This window comes from Triticum aestivum, chromosome 2D, assembly GCF_018294505.1.
Source record: "Triticum aestivum cultivar Chinese Spring chromosome 2D, IWGSC CS RefSeq v2.1, whole genome shotgun sequence".
Taxonomy (NCBI): domain Eukaryota; kingdom Viridiplantae; phylum Streptophyta; class Magnoliopsida; order Poales; family Poaceae; genus Triticum; species Triticum aestivum.
Window position 1 is genome coordinate 448,075,578 of NC_057799.1, and position 18,054 is coordinate 448,093,631.

General features: G+C 50.9%; 1 protein-coding gene across 1 annotated transcript; it reads right to left on the minus strand.

The window, feature by feature from the left end:
- Positions 1–762: 762 nt before the first annotated feature.
- On the minus strand, positions 763–4,303 carry LOC123053744 (histidine protein methyltransferase 1 homolog). Its single transcript, XM_044477283.1, has 8 exons — positions 3,999–4,303; positions 2,931–3,105; positions 2,752–2,814; positions 2,557–2,623; positions 2,366–2,466; positions 1,991–2,035; positions 1,364–1,819; positions 763–1,245 (listed from the first exon to the last, which is right to left on the minus strand). The coding sequence occupies exons 2-8, from the start codon at positions 3,060–3,062 to the stop codon at positions 1,075–1,077; spliced, it is 1,035 nt and encodes a 344-aa protein (XP_044333218.1). The 5' UTR covers positions 3,063–3,105; positions 3,999–4,303; the 3' UTR covers positions 763–1,074.
- Between the last annotated feature and the right edge of the window lie 13,751 nt (positions 4,304–18,054).

Sequence of the window (18,054 nt, forward strand, 5' to 3'; positions counted from 1 at the left end):
CAGCAGATAGATGAGTGGGATCCATCCTTTTCGTTAAGGACAATGTTATTCAGCGAACATTCGCTAGGGGCACAGCAAAATGAACGTTTTTTGCGGCAATTTATGTGTTGAAAGTTAGGCAATTCCTTCAGGCGACATGGCAATTTTCACAACAAATCCGTTGTTTGCGAGAATTTGATATATGTTTCCAAAGAAATTGCCATGTGTGCTTGAAGAATTTGCCATAAAAACTTTTGCAAATGCCATCCCCAGCAACTAAAGGGATCCTTCGTTAATAATCATTTTTGTTAATTCCAGTCTTAATAGGTCTCTTTTTTAGGTTCTATTTTCTAAGTGGCATCGGTGAGGTGGCGACAACAATGATGTGTTGAAATAAAGTCTCTTCTATTACTGGCAGTGATTGCAGTAAAAAGTTTGTGAGGGTAGATATTACCAAATTTGTTTTGTTGACATGTAGCAAGAGTTCAAGGCAAACACACGCAACACTCACACTATCATACACTACACTGATACACAAACTCAAAGCATTCATGAGAGGATCGGGTTTCTTGACATGAACTCAAATCATTATGGTGTACTGTAGCTAACAGATTTCCTTAGAGAAACAAATCTAACAGATCCCTCGCTTAATTATGCATGCGCATGATAAGTCCTTTGTTGAGATTGTGCTTCCTTAAATCTGAACTACTGGTATAATAAAATATTTCAACCTTAAAGAAAGAACAAGCTCTCAAAACAAAGACACGACAGACACGATTCAAGTAAGACCGACAAGCAAGTACAGTAACCATTTCCATTTGTACATATTGCTGATAGCGTGCTGTGATATGCCAGCACCATAGATTCGGTATGCAAAAGCTCAACAGTCACCTAGGAGATAGGAGATCTACAAAAGGGTTAAAATGCCAACACATTTGCAGGTTTAACAACTGGGACGCATACTTGAACCTATCACCAAAGAATTAATCGAACTAAGCTTCGCGGTATGTACAGCGCTGCGAGTAGACAAATGAATTTTTCTTGTATACGACACTATGGCCAGGATCATCTTTTTCAGTTCCAACATTTGCCGGTTTACTTGAAAAAGAACTTCCATATCTCCCGGTCAGATATCTCAGTCAAGAAGTGACCACCAAGGACACCTTCCTCCTCCATCAAACTTTTAAGCTGCCTTGCGCCGCCATTTGAGCCAACCAAGTTCTTCTTTGAAGCCACATACAAGACTCCATAAGGAGGGCGTAGGCACTGCAAGCGTAACATGCACAGTTAAATACTTGGAATAAGTAAATCATACTGTGCTCCATCGGCTACATGCACGAGGAAACATATGACACATGAGAAGGTGATGATGGGAGAAACTGACCTTAGTGATAAGGGCATAGAGCTTCCTTAGAGAGTTCACCGCATTAGGGATCTCAGAAATCAAAATTACATCGTACCCTCCATCTGCTGGGTCGGTCTCGCTGGCCCTCTCCCATGCACGGCTGCCAGAAAGCTTCCTCGATCGCCTGGGGTCCTGACCAACTATACTGCTTCCGTCATGGCTACTGCAGCCATCCATAAAATCATCCTCAGAGAAGCTAAGGTTTGTTGGTTGTGCAGGTGGATGCACAACTGAGAGAATTGTGGGGAGCTCATCCCACTCCCCGGCATAGAAATGGACAACGGGAGCTAACAACTGTCTGGATGGTGTAACCGGGCTCTCTGATGGTCTGTTCTGTCTGTCCCGAGCCTGCTCAAGATTCGCAAGCACATTGGGCATTGTTCTGCATCTTATGGTTTCTGCATTTGTGTCCTGGAAGTGAACTATAGATGCACCCTGTAGTAGCATTTAAGCAAGAATCAATACACATGTACATCACTTGGTGAAGTATGACAAGAGAAAGTACAAACATGCATTTTCCAAAATTGAAGGGAACCGTAAATTTATTATCAAAACAATAAGTTAATAATTTAGACAAACACCATAAACCATGGGGAGATGACACACCTTCAAGCAGGCAAAAATCCCAGCAAGGCCAGATCCACATCCAAGCTGCACCAATTGCCAAAATAAATTAATGATTCATGAAAGCATTAAGAAATAAAAAAGGTACAGGCTGATAGTCCTGTATGAAAATATATGACTGCTAGGGTAGTAGGCATAGTTGACACTGAATTTAGCAGCTCCCTTGAGTACATAGATATCAAGCTCAAAATAACTTTTCCCTAAAAAACGAAATAACCTAAGCACCTAACACTAGTCTTATGCAGGATACCAGACCATGTGGCACACACTCTGCTTCTATGGAAGCAAAATCAGGACCAGACACCTAGTAAGAAAGCAGAGCACCATTTAGATGAAATCTGTAGAATGGGAAATTACCTCTAGAACTCGCTTGCCCCTGAAGCTCAGCTGCCCATCACGGATCTCATTCTTAATAATATTCACGATAGTGATGGAACTCTCCCAATATTTGAGACTACCTGAGAAAAGAAACACAATAATGAATAAGCTTTCCATTTAAAAATATATTCATAAAGGAGGAAATATTGCATATGTAGTGGTCAACTTACCATCATGCTTTGATGATGCTACTTCAGAAGGGGAAAAGGCTATCATATCTGCTACACTGACCTTCCCCTGAACCAAAAAAAAAAGACATGCATTAAAATTTAGAATCAATAATTTAAATGTTTGAGTAATTACTAGCAGAATGATTTGAAATTTAGTGCCGGGAGAATACTAGGGAATTTGCATGAGCTATTCACCTTGAAAACATCAAGACCTTGGACATCGACCTTCTCTCCAGCATATTTGTAAGGATGAGCACTCTGAAAAAGATTCAAGGCATACTTTATTTTACCATCAATAGTTCAGAAGACCCTCTTTGAACACAAATAGCATAGCCATTTGGGGTTCCATGTATGAACGATCAAACAAGTATTACCTTTGAAGGGATTAGTTCAACAGCTGGTGATGGTAGATGCAGATCCCTCTCTGATATAATCGGCACACAACTAGTGGCCTTGCTTGGAAGCAAGCCAGGGAAACACTGAACAAGCAGCGATGGTGCCTTCATTCCGCTATGCTGCTACCAGTTATCTTCAGTAGTTAATAAAGTTCTGTATAAAAAAGTATTGAAATTAAGTTATGCCTTGACAGAAGAATAGACAATTGGCTACATTAAAACGGAAATCATGTGAAAAAACATAACTCTTTGTTTCCAACAAAAAAGAAGCCCCATCCATGTACTAACTAATGGATCGAGATCTTTGGGGCTCCAAACTATTCAAGGACCATCGATCCCTACTCTCAAATGAGAATAGGTAAACCAACAAAATGGAACTTTCTCTATTCTGCAGCCAAGTTTCCACACCTTTCTTCAGAGATAAAAATCCTAAAGGTTTGAGGCGTGCCACTTCCAAATCCATAAAAGTGCTCCCCAAAAGTCGAGTGTGGGCAGAACACTAGTACATGGGTTGTAGCAAAAATCTGGAAATCGACTCTAGTGTGGACCATGGGGGAATAAAACAAGCCGCCCGCAAGGGTGGACTGCAAGTACGAAATCAATAACAGTGACCCACGCTAGCTCCTCTGCGCCACTTCTTTGGTCCAGAATTGAGATTTTGTACTAGTACAGCAGCAGAACCAAATCTATCCAGATTCAGCTTCCGGGGACGGCAAGATTACCAGTACAGCTCAAGCACAGAGCCCTGACAGATCGCTAGACCCCTGAACCGCAGACGCAACCTAAAGAAATGCTTTGGCTAGCAAAGCCAAAACTACAATTTGTTTATGGCTAAAACGCACATCAGAGAGGTCGTCATCCAAAGACGGGGGGCACAGAGCTCTTCAGCATCCAAATCCCCGGAACTGAAACCCACTAAACGCAGCGACATCTCACCAAATTTCCGTCAGATCACGCCGCGAGACGAACAACCGAAGAACAGCAACGGAATCCCCACCGGTCCTCTACCAAATTGAACTAAGAGGAGCGACGAGCAGCGGGGATTACCTCCTCGATCGGAGCGAGAGCGGGAGCAAAAATCCTAGCAACGGCGAGGCGCGCTCTCCTCTGCCGGCCCTGAATCCGCGGTTTCTTCTCCAAGAATCGTCCGGGAATTCTCCCACGGAAGGCGCCTTCGATCGGTTCCGAGGTCAGAAAGTCAAACCGCCACGTCTGGACTCCGTCTGGCCAGGAAAGGAGGCGCGTGCGGGCGGGGTATATATAGGCGGAGACCGACGGCCAAATGGGGGAGAAACTTCGGCCCTGCTTCTGCCATGGCCGCCCGTGTACAGTCGTGGCGAGAGTAAAAGAAATAGTCAGTCAGTCCCCTCCCTTTCTCTCTCCGCGGCGGTGGCGTAATTACCAGGCTGCCCCTGGGAGTATGGTGGACTGGTAGAGAGAGTACGCCGCGGACCGCGCCGTGCGGATCAAAATCACTGTTTTGGCCTTTAGTAGAAAGTTTAGCACAAAGTAACCCCAGTTGAAAATTATTTCACGATATGACCTTTTAGTGGTTGGCCGTAGAAAAAAGTCAAATCATGAAGTGATTTTCAACTAGAATCATTTCGTGCTAAACTTCTCACTAAACGTCAAAACAGTGTTTTTGGCTGAGGGGGAAGCCAGGTCATGTGGATTTTGAAATGGGATACCCAAATCAGCTTCTCCCCTTCTCAACTTCTCCATCAAAGCTTCGGCTGCGAACCGTGTCGGAAGCTTATTGCTGCAGCTCCAGGCCACCGATGTTGTTACCCTTCTCGTCATCTCGGGCTCATGCCGTGTTGCACGTCACCGTTCATTGTCGGTGGCTTGTTGCTTATATGCACACCATCACTACTGCTACTCTTCTCGTGCTGGTACAATGATGCATCTGGACAACCCCAATGTGACGATCGCAAATGGGTGAGCTGCTGAAGAGTGAAATGTTGCCAAACAGCCGAAGGACTAAAGAGCAAAGCAATGTACGTTTCAAATAAGAAAACTAATTCAGGGACGTTCTAATGGTATGTAAATTTCTTATTGCCATATCCATTTAAACTTGATTGCACTTGTTTTCATGCATATTTTGCTTTAAGTTTGAACTTGACATCCAATAGAAACAGCAGATCGATCTTTGCCTTTGTGTGTTGACAATCAATTCTGACAAAGGTCAAAGGAAGACGGGTGTATTTTTGGGTACCCAACGCGCCCCTAATTACGTTCCAAAGGAATTGAGCCACCAAGCAGGTAAAGTAAAATGACATGTATTTTCATCAGCACTAGAACTCACAATTTGTGATGCCTTTCCAACTTTTTTTTTGCTCAAATTGTCTTTGTTTAGGATCCTTTCTTTCACTAACCAAATTCTCTTCTCTATACTTTTATACCTCGTAAATAATATGGATGAATGCAAAAGATTAGGGGAGTGGGAACAGCGGCTCGTTCTGACGACAGTAGCGGTCGTTCGGTGGTCTTGGAATCTTGATGTACTTCAATTTTTATTATGTTTGGAGTGCTTTGTACTTTTCATGAAGTTTGATAATATATATGAACCATTTTCCCAAGAAAGGATTATTGGCAATACGTTATTCAAAGTCAAACAGCCGTTGGAGAGACTATCCCATTCCAGATCAGCATTTTTTTTTGTTGCGCATTCCAGATCAGCAGCAAACAAGGGATAAAGTCATGGTTCGCTAGTTTGCCTTTGTGCCCGGATCTGGTCGTCTCCATGCAAGTGTGCAACATGCTCTCATTTTTTAGTGTTGCACGACCAACCGATGAGTCCGGCCAATTAATCTTTGGTTGACATGCACAACTTTGCCTGTGGTTTAAATACTCCATCGGCTGCTGAAAATACGTAAAAGGTTGCAGCCCACACGAACGAGAGCATTAAAGTAGTTACGTGTGTGGTGCTTGCACCAGCTGTGCACACATGGTTTCCCCGGCTTCTCCGGGGCCGGGGAGGATCAGTGCCGTTGAGTCGATGGCATGGTACAATGATATGAGGGCGAATGACTGTTGATTGCAGAGACAGGAACTCTGGATCATTAGAGGAGAGCATGAACAATGTGTCGTTGGTTCTAAGAAAATTGCTAAAACTTGGTACATTGGACTACATAATTCACCATTCTTCGCTGCGAGAACTAAATCAAAGAAAATAAGAACCACAATTAGACACTTTAATAGATATCCAACTTTCATATTGAAAAGACGATAGCTAATTTATTGGCTAATTCGAATTTGTTTGTACAATTCATAAAATTATTTCTTATTTCTTATTGTTGAAATCCAGAATTAAAGTCGCTCTTTTCACGCTTTCTCACAAATAGGTTAAAAAACCGCTCCACTAATTGTATTAATATTTTCTTTATGTCTTCATTGTTGATTCTCTCTATTGATTTCTCAAGCTTGCACACTATTTTTTCCTTTTTTGGTTATGAAGAATTCGATATTGCGTCGCATCTGATCTGATCTCTAGTCTCTACTTTAGCAACGAGTGCATGGACATCTATCAAATTCCGCGCTATCAATAGATCGATGTAATCTTCTTCCCAAAACCACATCTTGCATCCATCCTACACAGAAATTTGAGCAAACAATGAGCTACAAATTGCACCAAATCCGATAAACAACCGAATCAAAACTCGCACTCACCCCATCTTTTTTGCACTTGAAGAACACCCATCCGGGGTGTTCCGGCGTGGTCGAAACTCGTCGCACCACATGTAGCGGGCAGTCGTCCCACTTTATGACCGGCAACGGGGAGCCGACGAGCTATTGCGCCAGTGCCGTGCCCGGTCGACAACCAGTCGTGTCTTTGTCGGCGAACCGCCGACGAGTGAGATCCAAGCGGCTAGAGGAGGAGGCCATACCTACATGCGGCGCAGAGGCGTTAGCGGGGCTGTGCGATTTGGTACCCGGCCAATCCATGACGAAGGCGCAATCCCTAGTGTCCGGATGCGTCAAATCCGGCGGCGGTGGCAATCGCAGATCTACCGATTCTGCGTGCGGGGACGGTGCGAGAGAGGCACAAATCCGGGTGGTCAAGGACGGGTGCAGAGCCTACGGAGTGTCCGCGGTGGCGGGTGATGGCCTGCGAGGGGCGGGAAGGATGGCGTCAGCGTCGATGTGGCGCGGGAGTGGGGTGGATGAGGCATCGGAGGAGGGGATTTTTTCCTCAAAGTAGTAGTAGCCGAGCAAATATAGGGGCGGGATAAGCGGCGGAGGATAAATTATCCTTCTCTATTCGGTTTAGGGGATTGGCTAGGTGCCGGTTAGAGGAGTAAAATCGAATTTTATCCTCCTCTAACGCCGGATAGGGGATCGATTAGAATTGGCCTTAGCACCAAGTTTTGATCGACATTGGCCATGTTCTTAGGCGGGAACCATCTCAATCTATGATTGTAAACTACTTAGGGCATCTCGAAAGGTGTTTATCTAATCCTCCGCGGACACACACTACTTGTTAGGTGATAATTTTTCCACTTCAATATAGATTTATCATTGAAATAATTTTAAGATAAATATTTCTGCATAACAAAAACTCAAAGATAAATATCACAATTCAAATAGACTTTTCAAATTACATAGTTCACAATATCACAATTCAATTCGATTTATCCAAAGATAGTTTTCTATTTGGTTTCCATGGTGCACCTGCACGCTCTACTGGATCATTGTGAGATTGTGTATATATTTCTCAGTCACGAATTTTCTGAGGTGTCTTGAGAAAAAATTCAAACTTAGCCACGTATTTTTGTGGGAGGTTAAGAGTCTCTCCCATGAAGTCAAAATCAACATTACTTACACCCTCACCCTCGTCTCCACAATCGTGTTGTGCATGATCACACAACAAGTCATCACCTTCCACTATTAGGGAAAACCCTATAGGTAGACCAATAATATATGTAGCCCGCGCTACTGTTAATAAGTAGTAGCACGGGTCAGAATCCCACGATACAGGTACAATGTAGTAGTAGCGCTGGTCGATATACCCTGCGCGGGCTGGTGCGCCCCTACTACCCATGCTAGCCTAATGAACGTGGTGGAACCCCTGGTGGACTTCTGGAACCCTCCGAAACTTTCTTGAAGCTTCCCGGTATAATATTGGAAAAAATCGAACTTCTTCCGGAACCCCGACAACAACTTTCTATATATAAATCTTTACCTCCGAAGCTCCTCGTGATGTCCCGGATCCCATCCGCTACTCTGAACTACTTTTGGACTTCACCATATTAATATCTCAATACTTCCCTAACGCTACCAAATGTTAACTGTGTAACCCTACGTGTTCGGGAACATGCAGACATGACGAGACTCTTCTCCGACCAATAATTAATAGTGGAACATGGATGCCCATATTGGTAGATCTTTATCGGTTGAACCACGATGTCGAGGATTCAGTTAATCCCGTATGCAACTCCCTTTGTCCGGCGATATGTTGCTTGTCCGAGATTCGATCATCGGTATCTCCATACCTAGTTCAATCTCGTTACCAGCAAGTCTCCTTACTCGTTCTGTAAAAAAAGATCCCCGTGATCAAACTCATTGACACATGCTTGCAAGCTATTTACGATGTTGTATTACCGAGAGGGCCTACATATATCTCTCCGTCACACAGAGTGACAAATCCCAGTCTCGATCCATGCAACCCAACAAACACTTTTCGAGATACCTGTAGAGCACCTTTATGATCACCCAGTTACGAAGTGACGTTTGATAACCCACAAAGCATTCTTCCGGTATTTGGGAGTAGCATGATCTCATGGTCTAAGAAGCAGATACTTGACATGAAGAAAGTTGTAGCTAATAAACTAAGTGTTACGATCTGATTCTAAGCTTACGGATGGGTCTATCCATCACATCATTCTCCTAAGGATGTGACCCCGTTATCAAATGAAAACTCATGTCTATGGTTATGAAACCTTAACCATCTTTGATCAACATGCTAGTCTAGTAGAGGCTTACTAGGGATATGATGTTGTTTATGTATCCACACATGTATTTAAGTTTCCGGTCAATACAATTCTAGCATGGATAATAAACATTTATCATGAACGGGAAACATGATAATAACATCTTTATTATTGCCACTAGGGCATATTTCCAACAACTTTTTTCATTCACCTCTATGTGCACAATTACCATAGGATCACCTGACCCCCCCCCTTCACTCTGTTTTTGCATAGACGTAGCAGCTACAATGCTACCCCCTTTATTTTCAGATACATCACCCACAAACACCAAGGCCTTCTTGGGCGGCGACCCACCATGCATCACCTTTGTTTTATGTTGTCGCCTCTTGCAATTTCTTCAGCGGGCTGGTGACCTCTTCATCGCGAGCACTTCTTATCTTACTTTGGTTCGAGTCACTATGACTTTGCCTCCTCCAATTCTCACTATCACTCACTGATCTGCTTTTATTAGCGCCCAGGCTGTATGATCTGAAGCTTGAACTATTTATTCCATCCCCCATACTCCTACCACCCCCAGCTTCCTCTACTACCTGAGCCCACCCTCTCCTCGTGATATATGCTCTAAACCATGAGCCCACTTGTTGCCCCTCTCCCTTAACCAACTCGATACCGCAGTCTTTGTCAATGTGATCCAGGAGCACATATGCAACAAAAGTCCGACAAGAACTCATACTCAAAGCGGCACCACAACTCATCATCTTCCTCTTCCTATTTTTTCAGTTTCTTCATAGCTTCTTTTTCCTCTTCCTCCCCAGCACGCATAAACCCTCGCATCAGTGGCTCCCTTATATCAATCCTTGTCTTCACTCGGAGATATATCTGCCCACCGCCCTTCCATCAGAACCAACATCCACCTCCATTGCCTTGCCAATAAAATTCCATATACCCTCTCATGCCTCTCTACACATCATACCAAGAGGGAGATCAAAGACTCACACCCATATAGGGCTCCACCTGAACTCATACTCCTTGACTATTCTTGTGGGAATGCAGTCTTCCACGACCAACAATGACTTGCCAAACTCCCAAGGTCCCTCCTCCAGCGCCTTCCGCTTCCTAGATTGCTGATGAAAATTGAATAAAAAGATGTTATCGCTGAGATCCTTGCTGTCCAGACCCTCAGGGCACCAAACCCTAACCAGAGATACAACCATTGCCTCCCCAACGGTAGGCTTGTCTTGTTGGGAAACGTAGCATGAAATTTCAAAAAAATCCTACGCTCACGCAAGATCTATCTAGGAGATGCATAGCAACGAGAGGGGGAGAGTGTGTCTATGTACCCTCGTAGACCGAAAGCGAAAGCGTTTGACAATGCGGTTGATGTAGTCAAACTTCTTCTCGTTCCGACCGATCAAGCACCGAACGTACGACACCTCCAAGTTCTGCACATGTTCAGCTCGATGACGTCCCTCGAACTCTTGATCCAGAAAAGTGTCGAGGAAGTAGATAAGTTCCGTCAGCACGACGGCATGGTAACGGTGATGGTGAAGTGATCCGCGCAGGGCTTCGCCTAAGCACTACGAGAATATGACCGGGGGTGTAAACCATGGAGGGGGGCGCCCCACACGGCTAGGAATCAATGTTCTGTGTTCTAGCGGTGCCCTCCTGTCGGAGTAAATGGCCACGGGTAGCCTAACCGACTACCCCTGGCTCTTCAGAAAATTTATCAGGCCTTTGGGCCTTCAAGCACTCCAAGCATTTGGGATACCTTCCCCGGCCGGCTACCACTAAAGCCGACTCCCGGAAGGCGACCCAGCCTCACCGACTCCTCCCCAGGACGACTATGGGGTGGCCGACTCCAAGAAGCCGACCAGGAAGGACGCCGACTCCTAGGGGCCGGCCAAGATCACAACCACCCCTCCATAACGGCGACGTGACCGGGTGTGGCCACAGTGCGGCCCATGACCCCCTAAGCCCGAGGCGGGCATGGCTACAGGAGGCCGTACGGGAGGGACGTCTCCCGTGCGGCTCGGCACTGTAGCCACGCTAGCCTCGACATCATCCATGACCCACTCCTGTACGGCCCAAGGACTGCGGGCCCCTTCAGCCAGAGAGAAGCGTGAAGGCGGCCCGGCTTTTCCTAGTCGGCCAAGAGTATAGCCGGCCTCTAGAAGCCGGCTACTCCCTTCCTCGAAGCAGGAGCCCCATTAAGGAGACAAGACGAGGTGAGGCTACAGTGATAGCCCCCGAGGCGGCCCACTGTAGCCACGCTCACCTCGACAAAGCCCTCATCATCAGAGGCACGGCTACAGTAAGCAGCCGCCGACAAAACCCTAGGCGGTGGGACCGGCCTGTCGACCAAGTAGCCGGCAGCCGGCAGGACCCACCAGCCGGCGGGACCCAGCAGCCGGCGGAGAAGCCGACGAGCGTAGACACTGACGGCTGGGACCAGTTCCCAGTCGGATTACCATTGTACCCCGGGGGGGTAGGCCTATATAACCCCCCCGGAGCACCCATGCAAAGGGTTGGCTTCTAGGTTAACACCCACGCATAGCACACACACCATAGATAGAGAGAAGCAAGAGCTAGCCTTGTTCTTCTTCTCCCTTGATCTCAACAGCTCTAGGAGCGATTGTAGCTACCCCTTATCGATCTAGTGATCATGCGGAGACCCCACAGAGCAGGACTAGGGGTGTTATCTCCTCGGAGAGCCCCGAACCTGGGTAAGATTCGCCGGCGTGCATGTCTTCGCCTCATCCCGTTTCTTGGCACCGGCGACGTTTTATTGGCTCCCACAATGATAAGCCATCCCTTGGCATATGTCGCACCAACCACCCGACATTTGGCGCCCACCGTGGGGCCAGGTGCACCGTCGTCCGGAGACCTGTTCTGGACGGGAACCCTCTTCCTTCCCCGCGAGCGCAGCCAGCCTGCTGCGCCCGATGGCGTTTGCCCCGACGCGCTGCAAGGCGTCGACGACGCCTGCGCAGCGAGCCGCCTCACCGATCTGCTCGGCGAGACTCGCATCTCCGACGAGCCTGCGTCCGACGCAGGCACCGACTACCCCGAAAGCCGCCTCGTCAGCCTCCTCGACCAACTTCACGTCTCCAACGAGCCCACTGCGGACATGGAGTCGGTCGGCTCCACTGACCCGATGCTCATCGACTCCGACACCGCGTCGCTCGACGCCTACCCCTCAGACGTGGTGGTCTTCGACGACCCCCTCCCTCGAGCTGACAGCGGCAGCAGCGCTGTCACTGAAGTGCTGGTCATCAGCCACGTCTCCAACTCGGGCGAGAACGCCCGCGACGCTCAGCAAGCGGCGATGCACGACCTCTCCGTCCCCATCCCGGCCGACGCCGATGCCGAGACCCTGGAGGCACGCCGCCTTGCCCTCATCACGGAGGGCAAGAAGATAGCCTCGATGAGACGCCTCACCGAGGCCCACCAGCGCGAAGTCGACCGCGCCGCCTTCGGGACGCCGCCGCCTAGCGGCCCGAGCCGAGCCGGCTTCGTCCAGAAGCGCGGCGCAGCCGTTGCCAGCATGCTGGGCACAGATCGCCCTGTCTACGCCACCCCGCTCGAGAATCTGCGAGCCGCTCAGGCGGCTGCAGAGGAGCTCAATGGGCTGGGAGCCGACGAGCTCCCCTACATGACAAGACGGATCCAGCAGCTGATCGACGCGGCTGCAGAACGGCACGAAGCCGGCGCCCGAGCTGATAGCCATCCCCGCGCCGGGAGCACGCCGCGACGTCCCGCTCGCCGACTGCGAGCGGCGCGCGCTAGAAGAAAGACAAGGATCCGGCTGCCAGCCGCAGCCGGACTCGCATTACCATCGAGCGCGACGCGGATGGCCGCCCTCGAGCTGTAGAGCACCAGGGAAACCTGCCTCCTCCCCCGCCTCGAAGAGAAAGACGCCTCACTCCACCGCCTGTCACCCATCCGACTCTTGGCGACCGACTCGGCCGCCGAGAAGGAGTCGGCGAAAACGACGCCCGCCACAGGATCGATCGCCTTGCTCGATCCTTGGCGCTAGAAGAAGAAGACGATGTCGGCCCGCCATACTTTGGCCCCCGCATCCGCGACGAGCCCTTCCCCAAGGGGTTCTCGCTCCCCAGAGACACGCCCAAGTACAACGGCTCGGTGAAGCCGGAAGATTGGCTCATCGACTACTCCACAGCCGTCAGCATCGCCAACGGCAATCGGCGCGTCGCCGTGAAGTACGTCCCCTTGATGCTGCAAGGCACAGCGCGCACATGGCTCAACAGCCTCAAGCCCTACAGCATCAACAGCTGGCTGGACTTCACCGAAGTTTACGTCCGCAACTTCACCAGCACCTACAAGCGGCCTCCCAAGCCTCGCCAGCTCTCCCTCTGCGTCCAAGGGCCCAACGAGTCGACCCGCGACTACCTCACGCGATGGGCCGAGCTCCGCAACTCCTGCGAGGGAGTGCACGAGGTCCAGGCCATCGAGTATTTCACTGCCGGGTGCCGAGAGGGCACCCTCCTCAAGCACCGACTCCTCTGCGATGAGCCGGCTACCCTCGATGAGTTGCTAATCACCGCCGACAAGTATGCCACTGCCGACTCCTCCATGAAGACTGAGCTCCGAGTGGACGCCTCGGGGAAGGTAATTGCTCCGGCTCCCAAGACGCCGGCTGGCGACCCTAACCGGCGCCCCTACCAGAACGACCACAAGCGCAAGGGCCCCATGCCGACTTCCTCCAGTCGGCAGGTGGCCACCATTGAAGACGAGCAGCCCGAAGAGCGGCCCGCTCCCAAGAAGAAGGGTGGCCGGCCGCCTTGGCAGCCGTCTTTCTCCTACGAACAAGCACTCGATGCTCCCTGCAAGTTCCACAGCGGCGCGAAGCCGTCCAACCATACGACACGGAAATGCCACTGGCTCACCCGCATCACCAAGGGCGAAGGGATGGTGCCGCCTCCGCCTCCCGGCCCGCCGCCTCCAGCTCCCCAGCAGCCGGCGGCCCGGCCGGCAGTCGGCGCCATCCAAGACGAGTTCCCCGAAGCGCACGACGCCTACGTCGTCTTCACAAGTCAAGTCGACGACAAGCGAAGCCGACGCCGGCAGCACCAAGAAGTAAACGCAGTCGTCTCTAGCACCGCCGAGTTCATGCACTGGTCGGAAAAGCCCATCAGCTGGAGCCAGGCCGACCACCCAGAGGTGATGCCTTCGCCTGGCTCCTATGCTATGGTCTTGGACGTCACCCTTGCGACGGAGAGGCGAGTTGCCAGATTTTCCCGCGTCCTGATAGACGGCGGAAGCAGTATCAACATACTGTACCGCGATACCATGGACAAGCTGAACATCAAAGCGAAGCAGCTCATGCCGAGCCGCACCGTCTTCCATGGTATCGTACCTGGCCTATCTTGCTCTCCAATCGGCAAGATCAAGATGGATGTTCTCTTCGGAGACAAAGATCACTTTCGCCGGGAAGCAATATGGTTCGAGGTGGTGGATTTGGAGAGCCCCTATCATGCACTACTTGGCCGACCTGCTTTGGCCAAGTTCATGGCTATGCCCCACTATGCCTACCTGAAGATGAAGATGCCGAGCTCGAAGGGGATCATCACGGTAGCCGACGACTACAAGAAGTCCATCTAGTGTGCCATGGCCAGCAGCCGGCTGGCCGAGTCCCTCGTGGTGGCAGAAGAGAAGAAGATGTTGGAACGGGTTGTGGCCATGGCCGGCAAGCAGCCGGCCTTGTCCCCCAACCCCAAGGACTGTGATGCGCAGGGCTCCTTCCAGCCTGCAAAAGAGACGAAGAAGATACCTCTAGACCCGGATCACCCGGAGAGGTTCGCCGTGATTGGGGCGAACTTGGACAGTAAATAGGAAGGCGAGCTCGTCGACTTCCTCCGTGAGAATCGAGACATCTTTGCATGGTCCCCAAAGGACATGCGGGGTGTCCCGAAGGATTTCGCCGAGCACAAATTACATGTCCGAGCTGATGCGAAGCCGGTCAAGCAACCCCTCCGCCGACTATCAGAAGAGAAGCGAAGAATCGTGGGAGAAGAGATAGCCCGGCTCCTTGCAGCCGGCTTCATCATGGAAGTGTTCTTTCCAGAATGGCTTGCCAATCCAGTTCTGGTTTTGAAGAAGAATAACAAGTGGCGCATGTGTATAGACTACACAAGTTTGAACAAGGCCTGCCCAAAGGATCCGTTTGCTTTGCCACGGATTAACCAAGTGATAGACTCCACAGCCGGATGCGAGCTGTTAAGTTTTTTGGATGCATACTCAGGGTATCATCAGATCAAGTTGGACCCGGCTGACCGCCTGAAGACTGCCTTCATCACACCCTTTGGAGCTTTCTGCTACCTGACAATGACATTCGGCTTGAGAAATGCCGGTGCCACTTTTCAGCGTTGCATGCAGAAATGTCTCTTGAAACAACTCGGCAGAAATGCCCACGTCTACGTAGACGACATTGTGGTGAAGACAGAGAAGCGCGGTACCTTGCTGGAAGACCTGAAAGAAACATTTGCCAACTTGCGCCGATTCCAGATCAAGCTCAACCCCGAGAAGTGCGTGTTCGGAGTACCAGCCGGCCAGCTGCTAGGCTTCCTGGTCTCCGAACGCGGCATTGAGTGAACCCTGTCAAGATCAAGGCCATCGAGAGGATGGAGATTCCCAGCAAGCTGCGAGATGTGCAGAAGTTCACTGGCCGCTTAGCCTCCCTGAACCGTTTTATCAGCCGACTAGGAGAGAAGGCTCTCCCCCTGTACCGACTAATGAAGAAGTCCACTCACTTTGAGTGGAATGATCAAGCCGACCAAGCCTTCCATGAGTTGAAGAAAATGTTGACCACTCCGCCTGTCCTGGCTGCGCCGACTGAGAAGGAGCCCATGCTCCTCTACATCGCCGCGACAAGCCGAGTCGTCAGCACTGTTGTTGTGGTCCAGCGCCCGGAGGAAGGCCGAGCCCAGCTGGTCCAGAGGCCGGTCTACTATCTCAGCGAAGTACTGTCCAGCTCAAAGCAAAACTACCCGCACTACCAGAAGATGTGCTATGGGGTGTACTTCGCTGCCAAGAAATTGAAGCCCTACTTCCAAGAGCACCCCATCACGGTCGTGTGCACTGCCCCGCTCGCCGAGATCATAGGCAGCCGGGATGCATCCGGCCGGGTGGCCAAATGGGCCATTGCCTTAGCGCCCTACACGATTTTCTATCAACCCCGCACCGCCATCAAGTCGCAAGCATTGGCCGACTTCCTCGTCGACTGGGCCGAGACCCAGTACTTACCGCCGGCTCCCGACTCTACCCATTGGCGGATGCACTTTGACGGGTCCAAGATGCGCACCGGCTTGGGAGCTGGCATCGTCCTCACCTCTCCCAAAGGCGACAAGCTCAAGTACACGCTGCAGATGCACTTCGCCGCCTCCAACAACGTGGCCGAGTACGAGGCGCTCGTACATGGGCTCCGGCTAGCCAAAGAACTCGGCATACGCTGGATCCTGTGCTACAGCGACTCAGACTTGGTGGTCCAGCAATCATCTGGCGACTGGGACGCCAAGGACGCAAACATGGCGAGCTACCGTTTCCTCGTCCAGCAGATGAGCGGATACTTCGAAGGGTGCGAGTTCCTTCACGTGCCAAGGGCCGACAACGACCAAGCAGATGCCCTAGCACGGATCGGCTCCACCCGACAAGCCATACCGACTGGCGTCTCCCTCCAGCGCCTCCTCAAGCCGTCCATCAAGCCGTCTCTAGAGTCGGATTCCATCTTCGTACCGCCTGCGCCAGAAACAGCCGGATCCGGCTCAAGAAATCCCGCAGGCGGCACGGGGACTTCGACGACTGCCCCGTGGACTGACGTAGTCGCACCCGGCCCAGGGACTTCAGAACCTGGCCCGGGGACTGCAGCAGTCGGCCCGGGGACTGCAACGACACAAGAAGCGGTGGTCGACTCCAATGCAACACCCAACCCACCCACCCGAGTCATGGTGGCCACATTAACAGCAGAAGAAGTCACAGCTCCCTCATGGGCCCAGCCCATCCTCAAGTTCCTAGTCAGCAGAGAGCTGCCGGCTGATGAGATCTCAGCAAGACTAGTGCAACGATGAGCCGCAGCATACACAATAATCAACAGGGAGCTTGTGAAGCGCAGCGTCACTGGAGTCTTCCAGCGTTGCGTCGAGCCAGAAAAAGGAGTGGCAATCCTCAAAGACATCCACCAAGGCGAATGCGGCCATCACGCCGCCTCAAGATCCCTCGTGGCCAAGGCTTTCCGCCACGGGTTCTTCTGGCCGACTGCCTTGGAGGATGCTAAAGAAATAGTCAAGAGCTGCAGAGGATGTCAAGTCTTCAGTTCCAAACAACACCTGCAGGCTTCTGCCCTCAAGACCATTCCCCTCACTTGGCCTTTTGCCGTCTGGGGACTGGACATGGTGGGCCCTTTCAAGACAGCCCGCGGTGGCATGAAACATCTACTCGTTGCGGTGGACAAGTTCACAAAGTGGATCGAAGCCAAGCCAAGTAAGAAGCTGAACGGGCCGACTGCCGTGACGTTCATCACCGACATCACTACTCGGTACGGCGTGCCGCACAGCATCATCACCGACAACGGCACGAACTTCACCAAAGGCGCACTGGCACGTTTCTGCGCGACGCAGGGCATCCGACTAGACTTAGCGTCCGTTGCCCACCCGCAGTCAAACGGCCAGGTCGAGCGAGCAAATGGACTTATCCTCTCCGGCATCAAGCCCCGACTGGTTGTACCACTGGAGCGATCGGCCGGTTGCTGGCTCGAAGAGCTGCCGGCTGTCCTCTGGAGTCTGCGCACTACACCCAACAAGTCAACCGGCTTCACTCCATTCTTCCTTGTGTACGGTGCCGAGGCTGTCATCCCAACAGACATCGAGTTCGACTCGCCTCGGATCACCATGTACACGAAGGAGGAAGCCAAAGAAGCAAGAGAAGACGGCGTCGACCTACTGGAAGAAGGCCGGCTGTTAGCCCTCAGCCGGTCCGCCATCTACCAACAAGGCCTGCGCCGCTACTACAACCGCAAGGTCAAGCCAAGATCCTTCCAAGAGGGCGACCTTGTGCTCCGGCTGATCCAGCGAACAGCCGGCCAGCACAAGCTCTCGGCCCCTTGGGAAGGCCCTTTCGTCGTCAGCAAGGCACTCGGCAACGACTCCTACTACTTGATC

Excerpts from the sequence above, each read along its gene's own strand:
- LOC123053744 (XM_044477283.1), bottom strand. The coding sequence starts at position 3,062 with ATGAAGGCACCATCGCTGCTTGTTCAGTGTTTCCCTGGCTTGCTTCCA. Across the intron at positions 2,815-2,930 it reads TTGAACTAATCCCTTCAAAG|AGTGCTCATCCTTACAAATA; the intron begins GTAATACTTGTT and ends AATCTTTTTCAG. Across the intron at positions 2,467-2,556 it reads AGCATCATCAAAGCATGATG|GTAGTCTCAAATATTGGGAG; the intron begins GTAAGTTGACCA and ends TTCTTTTCTCAG.